Raw genomic sequence first — 17,904 nt, forward strand, 5'->3', positions numbered from 1 at the left:
TTGTATCCATAACCATATGTTCAAAACAAACAGGCAACAGTTGCAAAAGACCCTCTTTTCCTTCACTGTAACTAAGGCCCTCTGTGCCCAAACTACACTTTACATATAATACATGATCCCTATGGGGACCCGCAGTAAGATGCCACCTGCGAATTCCTCATGGGAATTCAATTCTAAAGTGCCTCAGGGGCCTGATTTGGATTGAGACCACAGCATAGGTTATGAGGAACTCTGGCTTTCTTCCCGTACTTGTTTTCTGACCTGAAATGGCCCTGGGCGGGGGTGCTAGTTGCCCCATGGGGGGCAATGCACACGTGCAAGCATTCAGTGCACGAGCGCCCCCCCGATGGGGCAAATAATGCCCCCCGGGGCCATTTTACTTCGGAAAAGGGTACGGGGGATGGCTGAAGCCCCTTATCCCCTCCCCACACCATTGTCCCACTTTGAATTGGGCCTTTACAGATCTTTACAATTGTGTTCCCACTGGGAACGCCCAGCTGCCACATGGCTGTAAGTCCCCATGGTTATCATGTGTTAAATGTAATGCATAGTTTGGGCCTTTAGTGAAAAGTATAATGGGACATTGGGGTTATGTTATTCTTCAGATACCTGTCACTACTTTTATAGGATATTTTTTTCCACAGGGCTCAACTGTGGCAGATTTAGAATATATTTGCTGCTTTGCTAGTAAATATGCCTTTCGTTATCTGCTTGGCAGGAGAAGACATCGTTCATCCTATTGGTACTACCAGAGCCCTTTAGGCTCTTTTTATTGCAAAAAGGTGATATGCGGTTATACTTTTGGCAAATCCTCTTGGCTCGTATATGTCTGAGGCAGTAGTAAAGTGAAGTAACCGTAATTCTTCATAACTTTAATTCTTCTGTGTTTTGGTGACATAGAAAATCACCAGCGTTTGGGGGAGGGAGTTAGTGGCTTCGGTGGAGGGGATTTGCAAAGCAGTGGATTTTATGAGTTCCACTCTGACCTCACCAGCCTATTTTTGTCTTCTGAATTCTTTCCAGAAAAAAGATATCTCCCTCATAAATCTACCTACTGCACCTCGTCCTTCTGCGTATTGCCTATTACTTGTGAAACCAGCATTGCTTTTTTAGCCAGGCCCTCCCATGAATCTCTCCTGCTTTGTATTGCATGCTAAGTGTGCCCATCTCTTCACCCATTTTTTTTAAATGCTGCTGATACTTTCACCATACCTGGGACTATGTTCTCTCCCCTCCCCCAAGCCTTTGTTTGAAGACAAATGACCCATCATCAAGAATAAAATGGAGCTGCAGTCCCTGCTAAATCACCCATGAACAAATTAACATAAACAAATTAACATTACTGACCAAATTCAAGTTCTGGTAAGATTAAACAGTTTTATTCTGAAAAGTTAAGCCAGTAGAGTATACCTGTTGGTGTGTTTGGGCTTTCAATGATATAACGGCATGAGAATGGAAGGAGGTGAAGAACAAATATGTAATTGCTTTATAGCCTGGAACAGCCACAGCAGAATACAAAGGAATGTTAAGGGGCCGTGCAGCAGGAGCAATGCAGACAGCTGCTTATCTCAAACATTTTCAGGGTGAGGCGCTCAAGGAGGAGCCGTGTGCGGAACGTGTTAAATAAATGGGCAGTTGGAGGTTGCACCTGACAAGACAATGCAGTGGAAAATTATTAAATACTGTGGGTTGGATCCAACCAGCTTTTCTGCTCATGAAAAAGGCAGGAGGGTTTGACCGCTAAAAACACTGTGCAGGAGATCAGGGACCCCCGCATGTACAAAAACAGTGTGGGATGGGGGCTGTAGAATGGAGGTGAATTTGGGGGGGGGGTAAATTTGAGGAGGGAGAAAGCGAAAAAGCTGACAAGATCCAGCCTGCTACAACACTGCTGCCTCCAACCGTGAAAGTTCCAGAACCTTTCCTTAACCATGTGGCTAAGTATGGTTCTAATCTATGAGAGCCAGCGTGGTGTCGTTGTTAAGTGCGGTGGGTTGGATCAGTGGACTCTAATCTGGAGAACTGGGTTTGATTCCCCACTCCTCCACATGAGCGGCGGACACTAATCTGACGAACTGGATTTGTTTCCCCACTCCTCCAAGTGAAGCCAGCAGGGTGACCATGGGCTAGTCACATTCTCTAGTTACATGGGCTAGTCACACCTACCTCACAGGGTGTCTGTTGTGGAGAGGGGAAGGTAAGGCGCTTCCTTAAGTGGTAGAGAAAGTTGGCATATAAAAACCAACTTCTTCTTCTTCTTCTATGTTTGATCTTTGGTGTTGCTTCTGTGCTATGTCAAATATATATATATATTGTTTTGAAGTCACAGCCGACATATATTGCTTTGAAGTCACAGCCAATTTATGGCAACCTCAGAGGGATTTCTAGGCAAGAGATAACAGAGGTGGTTTGCCATTTCCTGCCTTTGCACAGAGACCTTGGTATTCCTTGGTGGTCTCCCATCCAACTACTGACCAGGGCCGACCCTGCTTAGCTTCTGAGTTCTGACAAGATTGGGCTAGCCTGGGCTATCCATGTCAGGGCTGTATAACATTACCTGAATTTAATAATGTACTGTTCATTCTTTATTTGCTGTGTGTGAGGGTGTACAGCAGCCTCTTCTGCTGCATATATAAATAGTTAAAAACTAGTTTATGTGGGGTTTCTCAGCACCTGTCCCCACAAGCCTTCAAGATAATATACATGTGATGCTTGGATCACAGCTACTATGGACAATATCAGAAGGAATCGGTACTTTGTGTGTGTGTGTCGGGGTGGGTGTATTTTTATTTGAAGATAGTTTAGCTCTAAAGTGATAAACCAGGACCCCAGAAAGGCTGTAAGGAAAGTCAGGGCAGCAATAGACCATCTGTCCTTTCATTCTTTTCTTTTCTTTTTCTTTACTAGGTACCTAATGTACACATGAGAATAAAAACAAAATATATCAGAATGGTATTTGTTGCTTTTATTAAACATGTTCATTATTACAAGGATAATCTGATCATATATTAAAATCCCTACTTTCATTTATATACAGGACATGCTACATCAGACATCAATACTTTAACACACACCATACATTAGGAAAGAAATAAATGAGGTAATAAGAGCTTGAAATTTATGGTTTTCACTGTTCTTATAATGTGCTAAAATAATTTTATTTTGGAAACTTACCTTAGCAGAGTACTGAAATTCAGGTTTCTACAATTGACTTTATTTATAAATATGGCCTCATAATTCTCTTCTAATGTGTATATTTGGCAATAATAATGAAATATGGCAAATATAGTTTTGGATTACAGATAGTCTCTCCCAAGGATCATAACCTATTGGGTAGATGTGTATGAATAAGTTTTATATATCTATATCCATCATTGGCCTGCAAAGCTGGATAGCTCTTTTCATGATTGCTGTAACTACGGTGCCAGTAATAACTCCTGGGGTACAAAATAGCTTGAAACCTGTAAGCTATAATTTATATGACAAAGGAATTCATGTTAGCAAAATAAAATCAAGGTTGCTTTTGAAATATGTGGACATTCAGTTAAGATGCTGGTACTGTTTCTGTGATGAGAAACATTCCTTCTTGGTCAGTTTACAGATAATGGCAGGTGAATGAACAGAAAGAGGTAAAAGTAAGGATTGACAAGCTGTGTGAAATTATTCATTTCTTGAGTTCTAATATGGCCTTGAGCCCTGAGAAAACAGTGGGGATTTATTTGGGCCAGGTACCGTGAAGACTCTACAAAGCAAAAAAAAAAAAATCTTAACAGCTAACAAGGGACAATTATGCTACCTTTCTGTGGTGCTTTACTGGCTACATAGTTTCAGAGGATATAATTTCCTGTGTCAAATGAATTTATTATATCAAAAAGACTTGCTGTACAGTTTTTAATATGTCCAGTATTTGAAAATATGTATATAACATACAAAAATATTTAGTTGATGTGGCAGTATTTTTAGCATCTCAATTTATCTACAGTCCATTTTATCTGACAGTTTAAAAAAAGAAGGAAAAACTTAATACAAAAAGAGGTGTTTCTTGCCATTTTGGTTCTGGAACAATTCTTCAAAAATACAATATACAAGTCCTCCAGTTAATAGCTGTCAATGTACAATATATTACATTCTTCGCTACTGAGAAGATGTGTTGTATACAGCACATCCAAATGTTGTTGCTTTTCATCTGATGCTTTACACTTAAGGCGCAAGAAGAATAACTTTCAATGGAATGTGTTGGGGTTTGGCCTAATCATCATGACAACTTTCTTCAGTGAATATGAACCCCCTCGGAATTCAGCCCAGTAGACACCGTCTTGGTATCGACTTCGGTAGTGTCCACCCCGGTACCAAACGCCATTAAGGTTGGAGTGTGCACATGCGTTGTACCACCATCCACCTTTCTGGTAATGAGCACAGTTACCTGTAATGGAAGGGAAGAATTACTCTGTAAAGAAGCAGTGTGTATCAGTCTCACTAATATTACCTTATATGTTCAACTGTTTGGTTTTCTATGTATATTTAAATATATAATGTTTGATTCAGTATATGGGAAGACACTTTTCGCTTGTAGTTCTACAGTCCATAAGGGTGATACAGGAGTACACTGGGGGCAGAAATGGACCAGCATAATGTGGTGATAGAATATCCTTTTGGTTGGCATTACTAAATTAGAGCATGCATCTACTTTGTAAGATAAGAAATAGGTACCTGTATCATTCTTTCCAGTTTTGTAAGGATGTAACCAAGACCACATGGCATGAGTTATTTCTCCCTTAGCATACTGTGTACTCACGTTATGAGAGAATACAAACCTTGTGTTAACAGGAACCCCGAAATTCTCCTTTTCCATCTCACCATTGGACATCATGTCTTTAGCTAACTATTCCTGGTCAACACAAAGTGAAGAGACCTCATCCCTTTTCTTCCAACCTCTTCACAGAGGCTTCAGATGGGGAAAGGGACTTAGTGCTGAGCTTGATATATGAAATTCCTAACCTCTGCCAAATTCAATGGGAAATGTGGAAAATTCAGAGGAAAGGTTGGGTTGCTCTGAGCTTTAAAGAATGGTGTAGAAACAGCATGTCTCCCCTCTTTCCTAGGACCTTTGTGGTAATTAGAGAACTTGGGGAAATGGTTGAGTTATAGTCAATAAAGATTGAAAGTAATCCAAGCCAGAATTAGTGCACCCTATAAGGGAGACTGAAGATGCAATCCTGAACAGGGAGGCTGAAGCTCTTTAGGAGCTGGCATGACCCTGTGCCAGCGTAGGCGCCACCTTATCATGGAATTAAGTGGCACCTATGCTGTCTTGGGGGCTTCACCGCCGGCACTGCTTACACCAGCAGTGAAATCCAGGAAGCAGGAACCCGGGATGGGGGAGGGCGGTCCTGGGGGCAGAGCTGCCTTTAGGCAGCTTCCTAACCCCTTTGGACCCAGGAACGCCCCCTCAAGTTGCGGCGTGGCTACACCACCTTTTTTGGTGGTGTGGCCTCACTTTGTGCTCTGGGGGCATTTTCCCTTTTTTTGTTTTAGAAATGGTTTTTATTTTATTTTCGGCATCTGGGAAGCCTCTGTGGAGGCGGCGCAGCTGTGGCACTCCTTGCTGCCGCTGATCTATCCCTCCCCCCAGGAATGGGCTGTGAGTCTCTTAGATGGATTTGTCTGGCTCTTGATAATGTCTGTTACCTCACTACCCCTGCCACTTTTTGGCGACTTGCTACCTAATTAGCTACCTGGAATATTTAGCAAGCCATCTGTGAAATTCAGGTAAGCTAAGCATCTCAGACAGTGGGGCTCCTGGTTGTTCTTGTTTGCTTAGCTTTTCTCCCATCCCTGTAATTCTAGGTTCTTCCTTTTGTTGTCTGGTTTGCCTAACCCACTTTCCTGGCTGTTTGCCTCTCTGGGAGAACTAGAACTATATTCAACAGACTGCTGTCATGGAGTTCCTGGGAGGATGTTCTACAAAAACAGATTTGCTTAACAGCTATCTTGTGTATGGTTTATCTCTGATGTCTAGTAACAGTAACTTAGTTTTCAGTTTGTTCCATTCATTATAAAAAGATAAAATGTTATAACTATTATTTTCTCCAAGATGCATTCTCATAAAATTCCGCGTAACTTTTGTACCTGTATATACATCATGATCTCTGTCCAGTGTAGTGAATTGTTTCCCATTGTGCCATGTGAAGGAATCTCCAGCGTTACCATTGTATCGGCCCAGACGTAACTTGTAGTATTCACTTTCTGGCTCCAGCCGGAAACTGGCATATTCAGCAAATACTTTACGGCCTGACCAGTCTTCCAGGGTTATTAGCAATTTGTAGTTGCCTTGATTGGTCAACCAGTAAATATTTTCTAAGCCCAGCCAGTATTCTCCATCTATGTTACCAAACCCTTGCTGTAGGGAAGAAAAAAAGAAGAAGAAGTGCATTAGTACATGGTGCCAACTTTACATAACTATCCTTAATTGCAGTAAGATTGTGGTGCTTTCACAGTGAATGCAAGGGAACTCCCTGGGATATACTGCCATCTCTGAAAACATCACGGTAAGATCCTTCCTTGGGTTTTTCAGCCCTCTGCCTTTGTGAGCAGTGTGTCAGGAAAAAAAATATTTTCCAAAGGATGTTGAGAAAGCTATTAAGTGTCTGTCTGGTTTCTTGTGGAGCAGTGCCCACCTCTTGGAATTTATGACCAGCATTCTGACTGATTCTCTCATTGGCAGTTTAAGAATGAGCTCATGAAAGAAAATATAGTTTTCTTTTAGTTGTCCAGATTTAAGTTTAAATCATAGGTTACCTTAACATTATGGGAGTTGCTTTCCCATAGCCACTTCCCATGCTGTTCTGGCAGTATAGGCATCTTGGACTCACACAGGGCAGGCCAATGCCGTAGTGCCTTCCCTCAAACATCATGTGGACAGTGTCGAGGAGAAAATATGAAGAGGGAAGAAACCGTGGTAGTGGCCCTTCTCATGTGGCTCCAAGACGGTTGCTTACTTACACCTCATTCAGCTACACTAAAAGAGTAGCATGGGAAGAAGCCACAAGGAAGCAGCTCCCATGCTTCAATGCTGGATTTCTTTTCCAGCTTTCAGGGCTTGCAGATTTCAAACCAAATTCTGCCATGGCTTATCTTAGTAGTGCTTTACCTGGAAAGCCTTTCTTGGGCATAATGGAAAAACTTCCCCAGAACCTTTGGTCCTCCTTCATTCTCCAGCTCAGCAGTAGCCCTTCCACTGAACCACAACCCCTCACCAACCAGGTACCCTGTTTTACATAATATAAGAGCATAAGAAAGGCCAAGCTAGATCAGACCAAGGTCCATCAAGTCCAGCAGTCTCTTCACACAGTGGCCGACCAGGTGCCTCTAGGAAGCCCACATGTATTTTCTTCTGGGTTGTTTAATACTGCTTGAGATGCAAACAAGTGGCCTTTGTGGATGTGGTTAAGCATCCTAACCACTTGTTAGAAAGACTTTAAACATAAATTTTGAGAACTTTTCTTAAAATGAAACTACCCATCCCTTATCATTTGTCCGAACCTTGTAAGTTTCCCAGTTCCTGAAAAAGTTGACAGATCCATCCAGACGTCTCTGAATTACTGTCCAGCCACCAGGATCATGTCGTTGGTCACACCAGACCTGCATCAGTCGGTTTGTATTGTCAGGTTTCACGAGGTATATTGAACTGGTACCATGGCCATCTTCCAGAGCCTGCAGGCAGTCTCTCCAAGGACCTGGTTGAAAGGAGATACATAATGTCAATAAAACTAGTGCTAATGTCTCCCACTGCCAGAGATACTTGATGGAAGGACACATCAGCCAGTGATGTGGGTTTTCTGAGAAAATTTGAATTGGAAAATGTTATAGGAAATTTTCAGGATATTTTTCTGGAAATTTTCCCAATTGAAATTAAAATAAATGATTGTTATAGTTTAAATAAATTTAATTTTAAAAATAATTTTTATATTCAAATAGTGTTATCAAAAGAAGACCAATGCATCATGTACGAGCCTGGACCATGTGCAAAGCTTGTCCATGTTTCATTTCTGACATTTAGCCCATCTAATGATTGATTTGCAGCATGACAGGCCTGACAGCTATAGATAACCTTTCCTTTTCCTTTTATCCCTTAGAAGCTCCTTGATCAATTGATCTTGAGCAGCATATATCTAGTGTTGGAGGGATATAAGGACTGAAACAAATCTTGCCACTGACAATGTAGCCTTGGGGTCCCTATCACTTAGTAAAAAAGGCATTATGTCAGTCACAGAGGCATTGAATTTGTATATTAAAAGGGGGGAAATATAGTGCTATCGAAGATCCTCGTAAAAGCGGCATTCCAAAAGGGCATGGGCTAATGAGTCAATACAGCCAGAAGAGCAAGGGCAGATCCTGTCAGTATGGTATATTCAGAATTCTGCCCTGCATTACCATAGAAGGGTTAGCATTCAATCTAGCCAAGCAAAAAGCTCTACAGAGACGAGGAGTTGTTAGATAATGTGTATAGGCAGGCAGACCACGTGGAGGGGGTATTCCGAAGAACTGGGATGAACAGACACGACAAGCACGAAAAGTAGTGCTGTTATAATCAAGCTCTTAAATGCGCTTTTTAATTTTGGCAAAAGCTTCAGTTTTCCCAAGATCTGATAACATATCCTGCGAGCTATAGATAACAGACTATATTGACATATGTAGGGTGCAAACTTTCCATGGAAAATTTTTTTATCCCACATCGCTGGCATCAACCACCTGACTGGGGCTTGTTTGGAAGATCTCAGTGAGGAGGCAGAGGGATTGTTCAATCTCCAGGTGTTTTCTGCAAGGAAAAGATGCTCATAATCCCACACCTTCTCACCTCCCATTTGGTCTCTGCAAGAGGTCCACATGCAGACATCTCCATCTACAAATATGTATTGACAGTCTGCTGCAAGAGTGAAGTGAGGCTTTTGGTTTCACTTGCCTACAGAGAATCTGTTTGTGTATTTGCTTCTTTTTAATACAATACTCCCTTGAATGAAATTTGTGATACACATTCAGCCCACCGATCTACGGTATGCTGTTTGTTTTTTTGCCTCACAAAAAGCAAACAAACAAACCTGCACAAAAACTGCTAGATATATTTGGTTTCCTTTTCTGGAAGAGATTTTTATAGCTCAACATCTTGTCAAAAGTAACATTGGCATAGGAATTGATAACAGAACCAGCAAAACAGATGCAGCATGGTCTGTTATCAGAAGGGGAACTATATTTGACTTTGCTATCTTTAACATCCTGAGGCTGTGGCCAAGTGGTAGACCCATCTGCTTGGCATGCAGAAGGTCCCAGTTTCAATCTCTGGGATCTCACGTTAAAGCCTTTCAAGTATGGATACCCTAGACCGCCAAAAAAACAAAAAGAAAAATCAGTGGGTTGTAGGTCAAATCAAGCCTGAACTGACCCTAGAAGCTAAAATGACTAAACAGGCTATTGTACTTTGGTCACATTATGAGAAAACAAGAGTCACTGGAAAAGACCATCATGCTAGGAAAAGTTGAAGGCAGCAGGAAAAGAGGAAGACCCATCAAAAGATGGATTGACTCTATAATGCAAGCCACAGCCCTCAGTTTGCAAGACCCGAGCAAGGCTTTTAAAGATAGGATGTTTTGGAGGACATTGATTCATAGGGTCGCCATGAGTCAGAAGCAACTTGACGGCACTTAACACACACAGCACATGTTGGGAAAGACTTTTTTCTGCTTGAGACCTTAGAGAGTTGAAGCTAAGGGTGAGCAGTACTAGGTTAGATTAGATGGACTATTTTTCTGATAAGGTATAAAGCTGGTTCATGTGCAGTTACTGGTGGCAGCTACTGGTCCATATATCCCTGACTCTGCCTACATATCTCTCCACTCTGAAGAGTACAAGAAACATAATGGCAGAATACTACAGAGTATATTTTTCTGGCTGTAATGGTGGACATATGACAAGAATAAGGCAAACCATGGGCCTAAGCGCATATTTTCCAGCTTTTAAAAGCAACACACCACATCACAAGGTAGGCATTGTCATATTTTACTTATTTAAAGATTTGTGTCCTGGGTTTCTGTTAGAGCCTTGGTATACAATTATATAACAAAAAACAAACAAACAATATAGTATCAAAATAAAAGCAAAGAAATTGATGTAAATAGTAAAAACATTTTAAAATATCCAATCTCAATAACAGTAATTGAAAAAAGCCAGTCACTGAAAGCAGAGGGGTTAACTGTATTTAGCTAGTGCTCAGAAGATAAGTGTAGTGTCTTATGAGTCTCTTTGGGGATTTTACTCCCCAGCTGGGGAGCCACTATGGATAAAGTCCTGTTACCAGTCTTCTCTCTTTAAGGCAGCACCTCCTGGGCTGTTCTAAAGAGGTTGGGGCATCTGGAGCAAGGCACCAGAAGCAGAAGCTAAAGATCGTGCTGGTTCCGATGCAAGGAGGCATTTCTTCAGATACTGTGGACCCAAGCTATGCAGAGCTTTCTAGATCAGACCCAGCACTATGAACTATGCCCTCAAGGCAAACTGGATGGCAATAAAATATTTTAACACTGGTGAAATGTCAAATCAACAAGCCCTGTTAACAACCTGGCTTCAGATTTTAGCTGCAGTGCAAACTATGCTGCCGCCTGCTTGTAAAACATTGCCCCTCTCTTCTTGGATCTCTACAGCACCCCTACTATGCTTGTTAAATTTACATTGATATACTATTGGTCCTTGGTTTCCAGGAGCCTTTTTAGACCACCAAATTCCAAATTTCACAGAATCCTTGCTACTGGACAGCCTGTCCCACAGTTCACTTTTGGTCAAGGTGTTATCAGTTGTGTTCTACAGAACATTGCTCCCCAAAACAGAGGGAGGGATCTTTTTAGCGAAAAGAAATAATATCTCCATGCTTTGGGCAATTTCCACAGGTATCAGTATTACTAAAATATACAAATCCTTAAAAAATGTTAAGGTAGTCCCCTGTGCAAGCACCAGGTCATTACTGACCCATGGGGTGACGTCACATCCTGATGTTTACTAGGCAGACTATGTTTATGGGGTGGCTTGCCATTGCCTTCCCCAGTCATCTACACTTTACTCCCAGCAAGCTGGGTGCTCATTTTACCAACCTTGGAAGGATGGTAAGCTGAGTCAACCTTGAAGTGGCTACCTGAAACCTACTTCCGCTGGGATCGAACTCGGGTCGTGAGCAAAGCTGTGGTCTGCAGTACTGCAGTTTACCACTCTGCGCCATGGGCTCGGTATCCTTGCCTCAGTGCAATGCTTTTTTTAGCTCTCTATTTATGTTCTCTGTTTGCAGATTTTATGCATATCAACCATGTGGTCTAGAAGTCCAAATGAACATAAAACTATGGAAATTTGACCTCAGATTGGTTTCTGGAATGAAAATGAGAATTTTAAATTCATAGCAAAATAGACATGGTGCCGCAAGACTTTGTAACAGAAAAAAGGCTTTGCCTCACCGTTCCAGTCTTGCACTAATTACAAAGCACGGTTTGGCACATGACTGTGTGTGACAGATGTACTTGGGTTAAACATGGGGAACATTTTTTCTATGTTTAATGTAGCAGTGTGGTCCTCTTGCATTAATAGAAATATAAAAATGGTCTTCAGAGCTATTTGAGCTGATCATCTGTGTAATACAGGCGCATTAATTCAATACGCATGAACAATATTGTCAGTGTGTACTTGAGATGTAATGGCAGTTCTTGTTGCTGTAGTTTCTTCCCTCAAACACACTGCCTATTAAAGTTTGGAAAAATAAAAGATTTATTGACTGGCGTGATGGCTTGATGAATAGGGATAATGAATGAAAGTGCTTTTAGCAATTGATCTGCTGGAAAAGGTTCAGAGGCTGAATGCTGCAGAGGGTGCTAAATATATCACATTCTGGCAAAGTTTCCACTTGTTGCGTCTTGGAGATTAGTGTCATATTCTAGCAATGCTCTGTAAAACATGTAGGAGACAGAGTGTTTCGGTAGTGTCGGTACTGTTTCTGTGCAAGAAAAGAACGGAGCCACATTAAATTACATTTTAAACGTGTTAGAAAGGACAATTTAAAATAAAGCTTCTTTGATTTCATTAACAAAGCTTTGGTGGAAATATATAGAAGCATTTTTTAAATTTGATTTTTGCTTGGGTTTGTTATGCATGCAACATACTGGCACCAGGGACCCCCAACCTGGGTACTTTTGGAATTCTATGAAAAAGCGGTGGGTGCCACCACAAAATGACTGACACAGAGTGAGGCCAATAAAAATGTCCCTGTCTTGGCAGGGCCAATCACAGAACGTTTGGAGGTTCTAAGCCAAGCATCCATCTATGATGGAGGCAGCCGCTTCCAAAACAGATAACTTTTTGTAGACACAAAGAAAATCCCTAGGCTATTGTAAAGAACTTCCTGCTCCAGTCAGGTGGAAGGAAGCTGGGATTGGTTCTCTGCCTTGAGGAACAGATGTTGTTTGATTTCAGTGTGCAAGGAAAGAAGAGGGTTTGCTCCCTGAGTTGGTCACAGGGAGAAGCCACCAAGACCAGAGACATAAGAACGTGCGGCTAAGCTGAAGGTACAAGACTGGGATACACTAGTTAGTCAACTCGTAGGAAACAACACCAAGCTCCCATATTTTTATAGTTCCATTCTGGACTCTTTGGATTTTACCCCCCAAGAAGCCAAGTGGGCACCAGGAAATACATGAGGTACTTTGGCACCCCTAGGTACCACATTAGGATTACTGATGTACACACATTTATTTGGTTTATTTATTTCTTACTTTGAATTTCTACCCCTCCCTCCCCAGCAAATCCAGGCTCAGCTTATTTAAATTCTTTTTTTTTTTAATTCAGCTTGTTTCTGGGCTTGTTCTTTGTACCTCCTTTCTTTCACAGATGATTCCAGTTAAAAAAGAATTTTGGTTCCCTGTGGTGTATAAACGCAGGTCACAGGTTAACCAGAGTTAGTTTTCTACAGCATCCGGGACTAGGAACCCCAGTTTGTGAGAGAAGCTCAGGGTAGTCTGCATACTAATTGGAGTTCTACATGCATACTACATGGAATTCTTCCTGCAAGAAGGATTGGCATATACTCAGAAACATGATGTAAGCAGTACACAAAATTCACTGTCAATACCTTTTTGATTTAGGAAGGTGATATGCTTGAGGGCCTAGCAACAAGTAGGGTTCATGCACATTGGTTTAAAGTTTGATTGGTATGGCATCTAAAAACAACCCAGGTGTCTTTAGAAAGTTTGACACAACATGGATTGCACAATTTTTCAGCTCAGAAATTCGGAAAACCATATCATTCCATGTGTCTTTTAAGGTAACAGCCTAATTTATTTTAAATAATTTTTAAAATAAGCCACACAAGTGTATACGTGTATGCTCACGCACACACTCACTAAAACCCTTGGCTGCTACAGATACGCTACTTCAGCCACCCCCCACCCCGATTTTGTGGAAACCTTTGCTACTGTTCATACTGGCACACTGAACTTCATCTAACACTCTTTTCCCTGTGTATTTGTTTTGCTACATTAAAACATGATATATGTGCACAAGGAAGCTGTGTTGAATTAGACTGTTACATAGAATCGCTGTATGACACATTTCCTGAGATGTTAAGGTTTAAGCTTATTTTTACAGGAGAGGAAATATATTTCTCCAGAGTTTCATTCTGCAATGCTTGGCACCTTTAGAAAGTATTAATATTCATATCCAATCTGTAGCTAGTCTGTTAAAACAGGTGTGCAGTGTGATGCTTAGATCTTGCATGTTAAACTGTTCACAGGCACATTCTGCTTTTTTCAGAACCGAGAATCAAGCACCACTTTGTCCTATTAAGTAGTACTAGCACCAATTTTTTAAAAAAGTTGTTGATTTAAAACAATGATTGAGATGTGAATTAAAGGATCAGAAGGAAAGATGTTGATGTGTCAGATACATGACACTGTGTCAGATACATGATACAGTTCCAGCACAGCCCTTAGAGCCAAGGGCATTTTCCGTAACTGCAGTAAAGAAACATTGCAGTTTTGTATGAACACAGATTCAACTTCTCTGAGTGGGAAGTAGACTTCCCTTAGGAGATGAAAACAAGACGGAAGAGGAGCAGATTCCTCTGTATCTTTTTTGCCTGAGAATGGCCTCTAGCCATTGTAGGGAGGCTTCCACTGTTTGCCTTTCCTCATGGCTGCAAATTTAGCTTCTGTGAGGTAGGATGCCATGGAAATTGCCTGGGTAGGTAGTCACTATTCAACTTCAGCAGACTGTCCTTGCTTCTATAATCTTTTGCCATTTGTGAAAGAAGCAAAGGAGAATAAAGGCTCTCGCTAACTACAGAATGGCAAACCTTGTTAAAAATGGTTGCCATTTGCATGTGGTTTATATAGTGGCCATGAAATGCACAGTGAATGGCTTTGGACCCTTTTATCACTGCATTCCTAAGCTTTTTAAGTCTATTAAAGTCAGTGGGGCTAGAAGAGTGTAACTACAGTGTGGGACTTCTGTGTGGATATTTCCATTAGGTAACTGCAGATAGGGTCATAAAATCCAGTGTAAATAATCCAAGATATTATAAAATCATAGATTTTTAAAATTGAAATGGTGTATTACTTCTGCTTCATATACTCTACACTTTAAAATGCTAGTTCTGTGTTAAGAAAAATTGTTCAGCTTATGTAAATCATGCAAAGTAAGGACTGATATTGCTTATTTTGCATAATTTATTCTGCAACAGTTATTGCTTGGCAGTATTCTGGTATTGCTAATCTTGGAGAAAGGCAAAGAAATAAAACCCCATCCCTAACTCCACAAAGCTTATTCAATCACCCCTGTGCTTTCTGTGTTCAGTAGGTATTCATACTTTCAAGCATATCTTGCCAGCTGAACAAAAATCGAAGCTGTGATTTTCCATCCTTCATCAGAGTGACAGTATAATCAAACACTTGCATACTAGATGCAAGTAATTATCTTTTTCAAAAGACTTGATCAACAGTATCTTTGTACATATTCTGTTGTGTAGAATAAGACCATTTGGTAACCAATTAGACCAAAGCATATGATTTTAATCCTCATAAAACAATTTGTACTGTGCACATACTGTGTCTTGAATTATGTTAGTGGTTGTTCATATATTCTTATAGTGAGGTTTGTAAGACTGTTTTCTTCTGCAGTGCTGTCTAAGATATCTGACTTCTTGCATGCAAGCTTCTAATTTTTGTTACAACACTTTCTTCCCTGGACTCTGCAATGGTATCCATCACTTTTTAATTTTCTCTTGGGATTTGTAAAGGGGTAGAAACTGACCGTGACATAGTTGATGAAATTCTGCCCAAATTGTAAATGTTCCTGTTAAATTTATGGTGTATTACATAAGCCTTAAAAGGATCAATTCTCTATATCATTAAAATCAGACCCATTCTTTTATATATAGAAACCACATTTTGGCCCAGTTGTGGAAGTAAATGTTGAAATTGCCATTGTGTTTTCTCAGTTTGGTATAGTAAATGATGCGTGTAGGATTACTACACTAGCTACGAAGGGACTTAAAAATATTACCAAAATGTGTTTTGCAGATGAGACTCATTTCAACTTTTAGTTATTGGGGGTATGCCAAACTAACCAAAAAGTTCTTCATCTGCTGGCGGAAGACAATGATAGAGGGAGGCAGATTAATCTCCCTGGGGAGGGAGCTTCAAAGATTGGTTGCCACAACCAAGAAGGCCCTTTCTCGGGTTGCCACCTGACTAGCTTCAGATGGCAGGGACACCTATAGCACGGCCTGTGAAGATGATCAGAGTAGATGGGTAGGTTCATATGGGAGATGGCAGTCCTTAAGCTATGCTGGCCGTAGTCATATAGGACTTTAGAGGTCAATACCAGCTCTTTTAATTGAGCCCAGAAGCAAATTGGAAGCCTGTATAGGTGGGACAAGACTGGAGTGATATGGTCCCTGCATCCAGCTCCACTCAGCACTGTGTCCTCAGCATTCTGTATCAACTGTAGCTTCTAGACAGTCTTCAAGGGCAGACCCACATAGAGTGCATTGCAGTGATCTAATCTAGATGCTGCCCGGGCATGCATGCTCCACAGTAGCAAGATCTTTCCTGCCCAGGAAGGGCCACAACTAGCTCACCAGCCAAAGGTGGTAAAAGGCACCCCAGGCCACCACTGCCTCCTGTTTATCGAACAGGAGGCCTGGGTCCAGAAAAACCTCCAAGCTACAAATTTAGGGGGAGTGCAACCCCATGCAGAACAGGAGATATCCCATTTCTTAAGTCATTGTATGAACCAAGTCCTGCAGAAATCTTAAATATTGGAACTTTGTATGGTGGTCTTTGGCCAGTCACACCCACCCATCTAATTTACCTGACAGGGCTGTTGTGCAGATAAAATGGAGAAGGGGTAAGCCACTTTGGGTGTGAAGAAAAATGGGGTATACATGAAGTAAATAAAAATAGACAACAGTACAGGAAGGTATAAGTATTATGTTTAATTTTTACATTTGTGGTGCGAGGAAATATTACGGTTGGCAGTTGCCCCGTGGCGCAGAGTGGTAAGCTGCAGTACTGCAGTCCAAGCTCTGTTCACGACCTGAGTTTGATCCCGACAGAAGTCGGTTTCAGGTAGCCAGCTCAAGGTTGACTCAGCCTTCCATCCTTCCGAGGTCAGTAAAATGAGTACCCAGCTTGCTGGGGGTAAAGGGAGGATGACTGGGGAAGGCACTGGCAAACCACCCCGTAAACAAAGTCTGCCTAGTAAACGTCGGGATGTGACATCACCCCATGGGTCAGGAACGACCCGGTGCTTGCACAGGGGACCTTTACCTTTAAACGCCATTTGGAGAAAATTAGAAGGTTTTGCTGTAGTTTTGGTTTTGCCAAAAATTGGTCTCTCTCTTTTTTCTTTTCTTTTTTAGTCTTGTTGCTAAATGCCATTCTCACTTATTTGACATCTGGGCCTCTTTACATATTACGGAGTACTCAGGTTGGGTCTGGGGTTCCCGCCTTGTGGCGCAGTCAGACATCAGTTGTGGGTTCTCCTTAATTTCCTCATGTGTGATTTGAAATTCAGATTGTGACTGTGGAGTTCTCACAAGTTTTGCCAGCAGGCCCAATCATGCTGCCCAGAAGTTCAGGTCAGGCAAATGTCACAGAGGAGAAGACTGAAGCCCCTTTTCTACATGTGCCACAGCTACAGTCTGAATCTGGCACTGTGTGTATGGGAATTGTACAAAGAAGACCTCGGACTCCTCTGTGCCCCAAGATTCATCATTCCTGTTGCACTGTTCTGCTATGGGACTTGACAAAGTATTACAGGCTTTTGGGGAGGAAATCATATGATGAGTATATGAAACCGTCTCACAACTTTGGTTCCTATATTTAGACAATCGTTCATCTAGCATGGTATTGTCTACTGTGACTGGTAATATCCCATGCAAAACAGAAAGTGGAAACAATAGAACATGTTCTGCTGCAATGTCCCTTCTACGATGACATAAGATCGCAATACATTCTCCCCATATTGTCATCCTTTCCTGGGAGATTGGAAGAAGCTCAAGTTTCCCTTCTCTTAGCAGACTCCTCTCGGGAGATAACCATTCAAGTAGCCAAATTTTGCCTCCAGTCTACTGGAATTCGTAAACGGCTAATTGAAAACCCTTCCCCATAGAAGATCTTTCCTCCTCTTCTTCAAATCATCCCTCCCAGAATCATCAACTTTTATTATTTTATTTTATTCTTTTAACCTAAATTAGATTTTTAGTCAGAGCTGATATTGTATCGCAATAAAACTTGATTGATTGATTGACTGGTAATAGCTTTCAAGGCCAAGAAGGCTACTACCTCAGATAGTTTTAACTGGAGATGACGGATTGAAATC

At 41.3% G+C, this 17,904-nt stretch overlaps 2 protein-coding genes across 2 annotated transcripts in view; one reads left to right on the forward strand and one right to left on the reverse strand.

The window, feature by feature from the left end:
- RALGPS1 (Ral GEF with PH domain and SH3 binding motif 1) overlaps nucleotides 1-17,904 on the forward strand; it is a 224,457-nt gene that overhangs the window by 63,569 nt on the left and 142,984 nt on the right. The gene's annotated exons all lie outside the window — the stretch shown is intronic.
- Nucleotides 4,031-17,904, reverse strand: part of ANGPTL2 (angiopoietin like 2) — a 31,826-nt gene continuing 17,952 nt past the window's right edge. The window contains exons 3-5 of the mRNA XM_056860278.1: nucleotides 7,543-7,736; nucleotides 6,130-6,400; nucleotides 4,031-4,423 (exon numbers count right to left, since the gene is read on the reverse strand). Of these exons, the coding sequence (XP_056716256.1) occupies nucleotides 4,224-4,423; nucleotides 6,130-6,400; nucleotides 7,543-7,736 (665 nt within the window). The 3' untranslated portion in view covers nucleotides 4,031-4,223. The remainder of the gene's footprint in view (nucleotides 4,424-6,129; nucleotides 6,401-7,542; nucleotides 7,737-17,904) is intronic.

This window comes from Euleptes europaea, chromosome 14 (assembly GCF_029931775.1).
Source record: "Euleptes europaea isolate rEulEur1 chromosome 14, rEulEur1.hap1, whole genome shotgun sequence".
NCBI lineage: Eukaryota > Metazoa > Chordata > Lepidosauria > Squamata > Sphaerodactylidae > Euleptes > Euleptes europaea.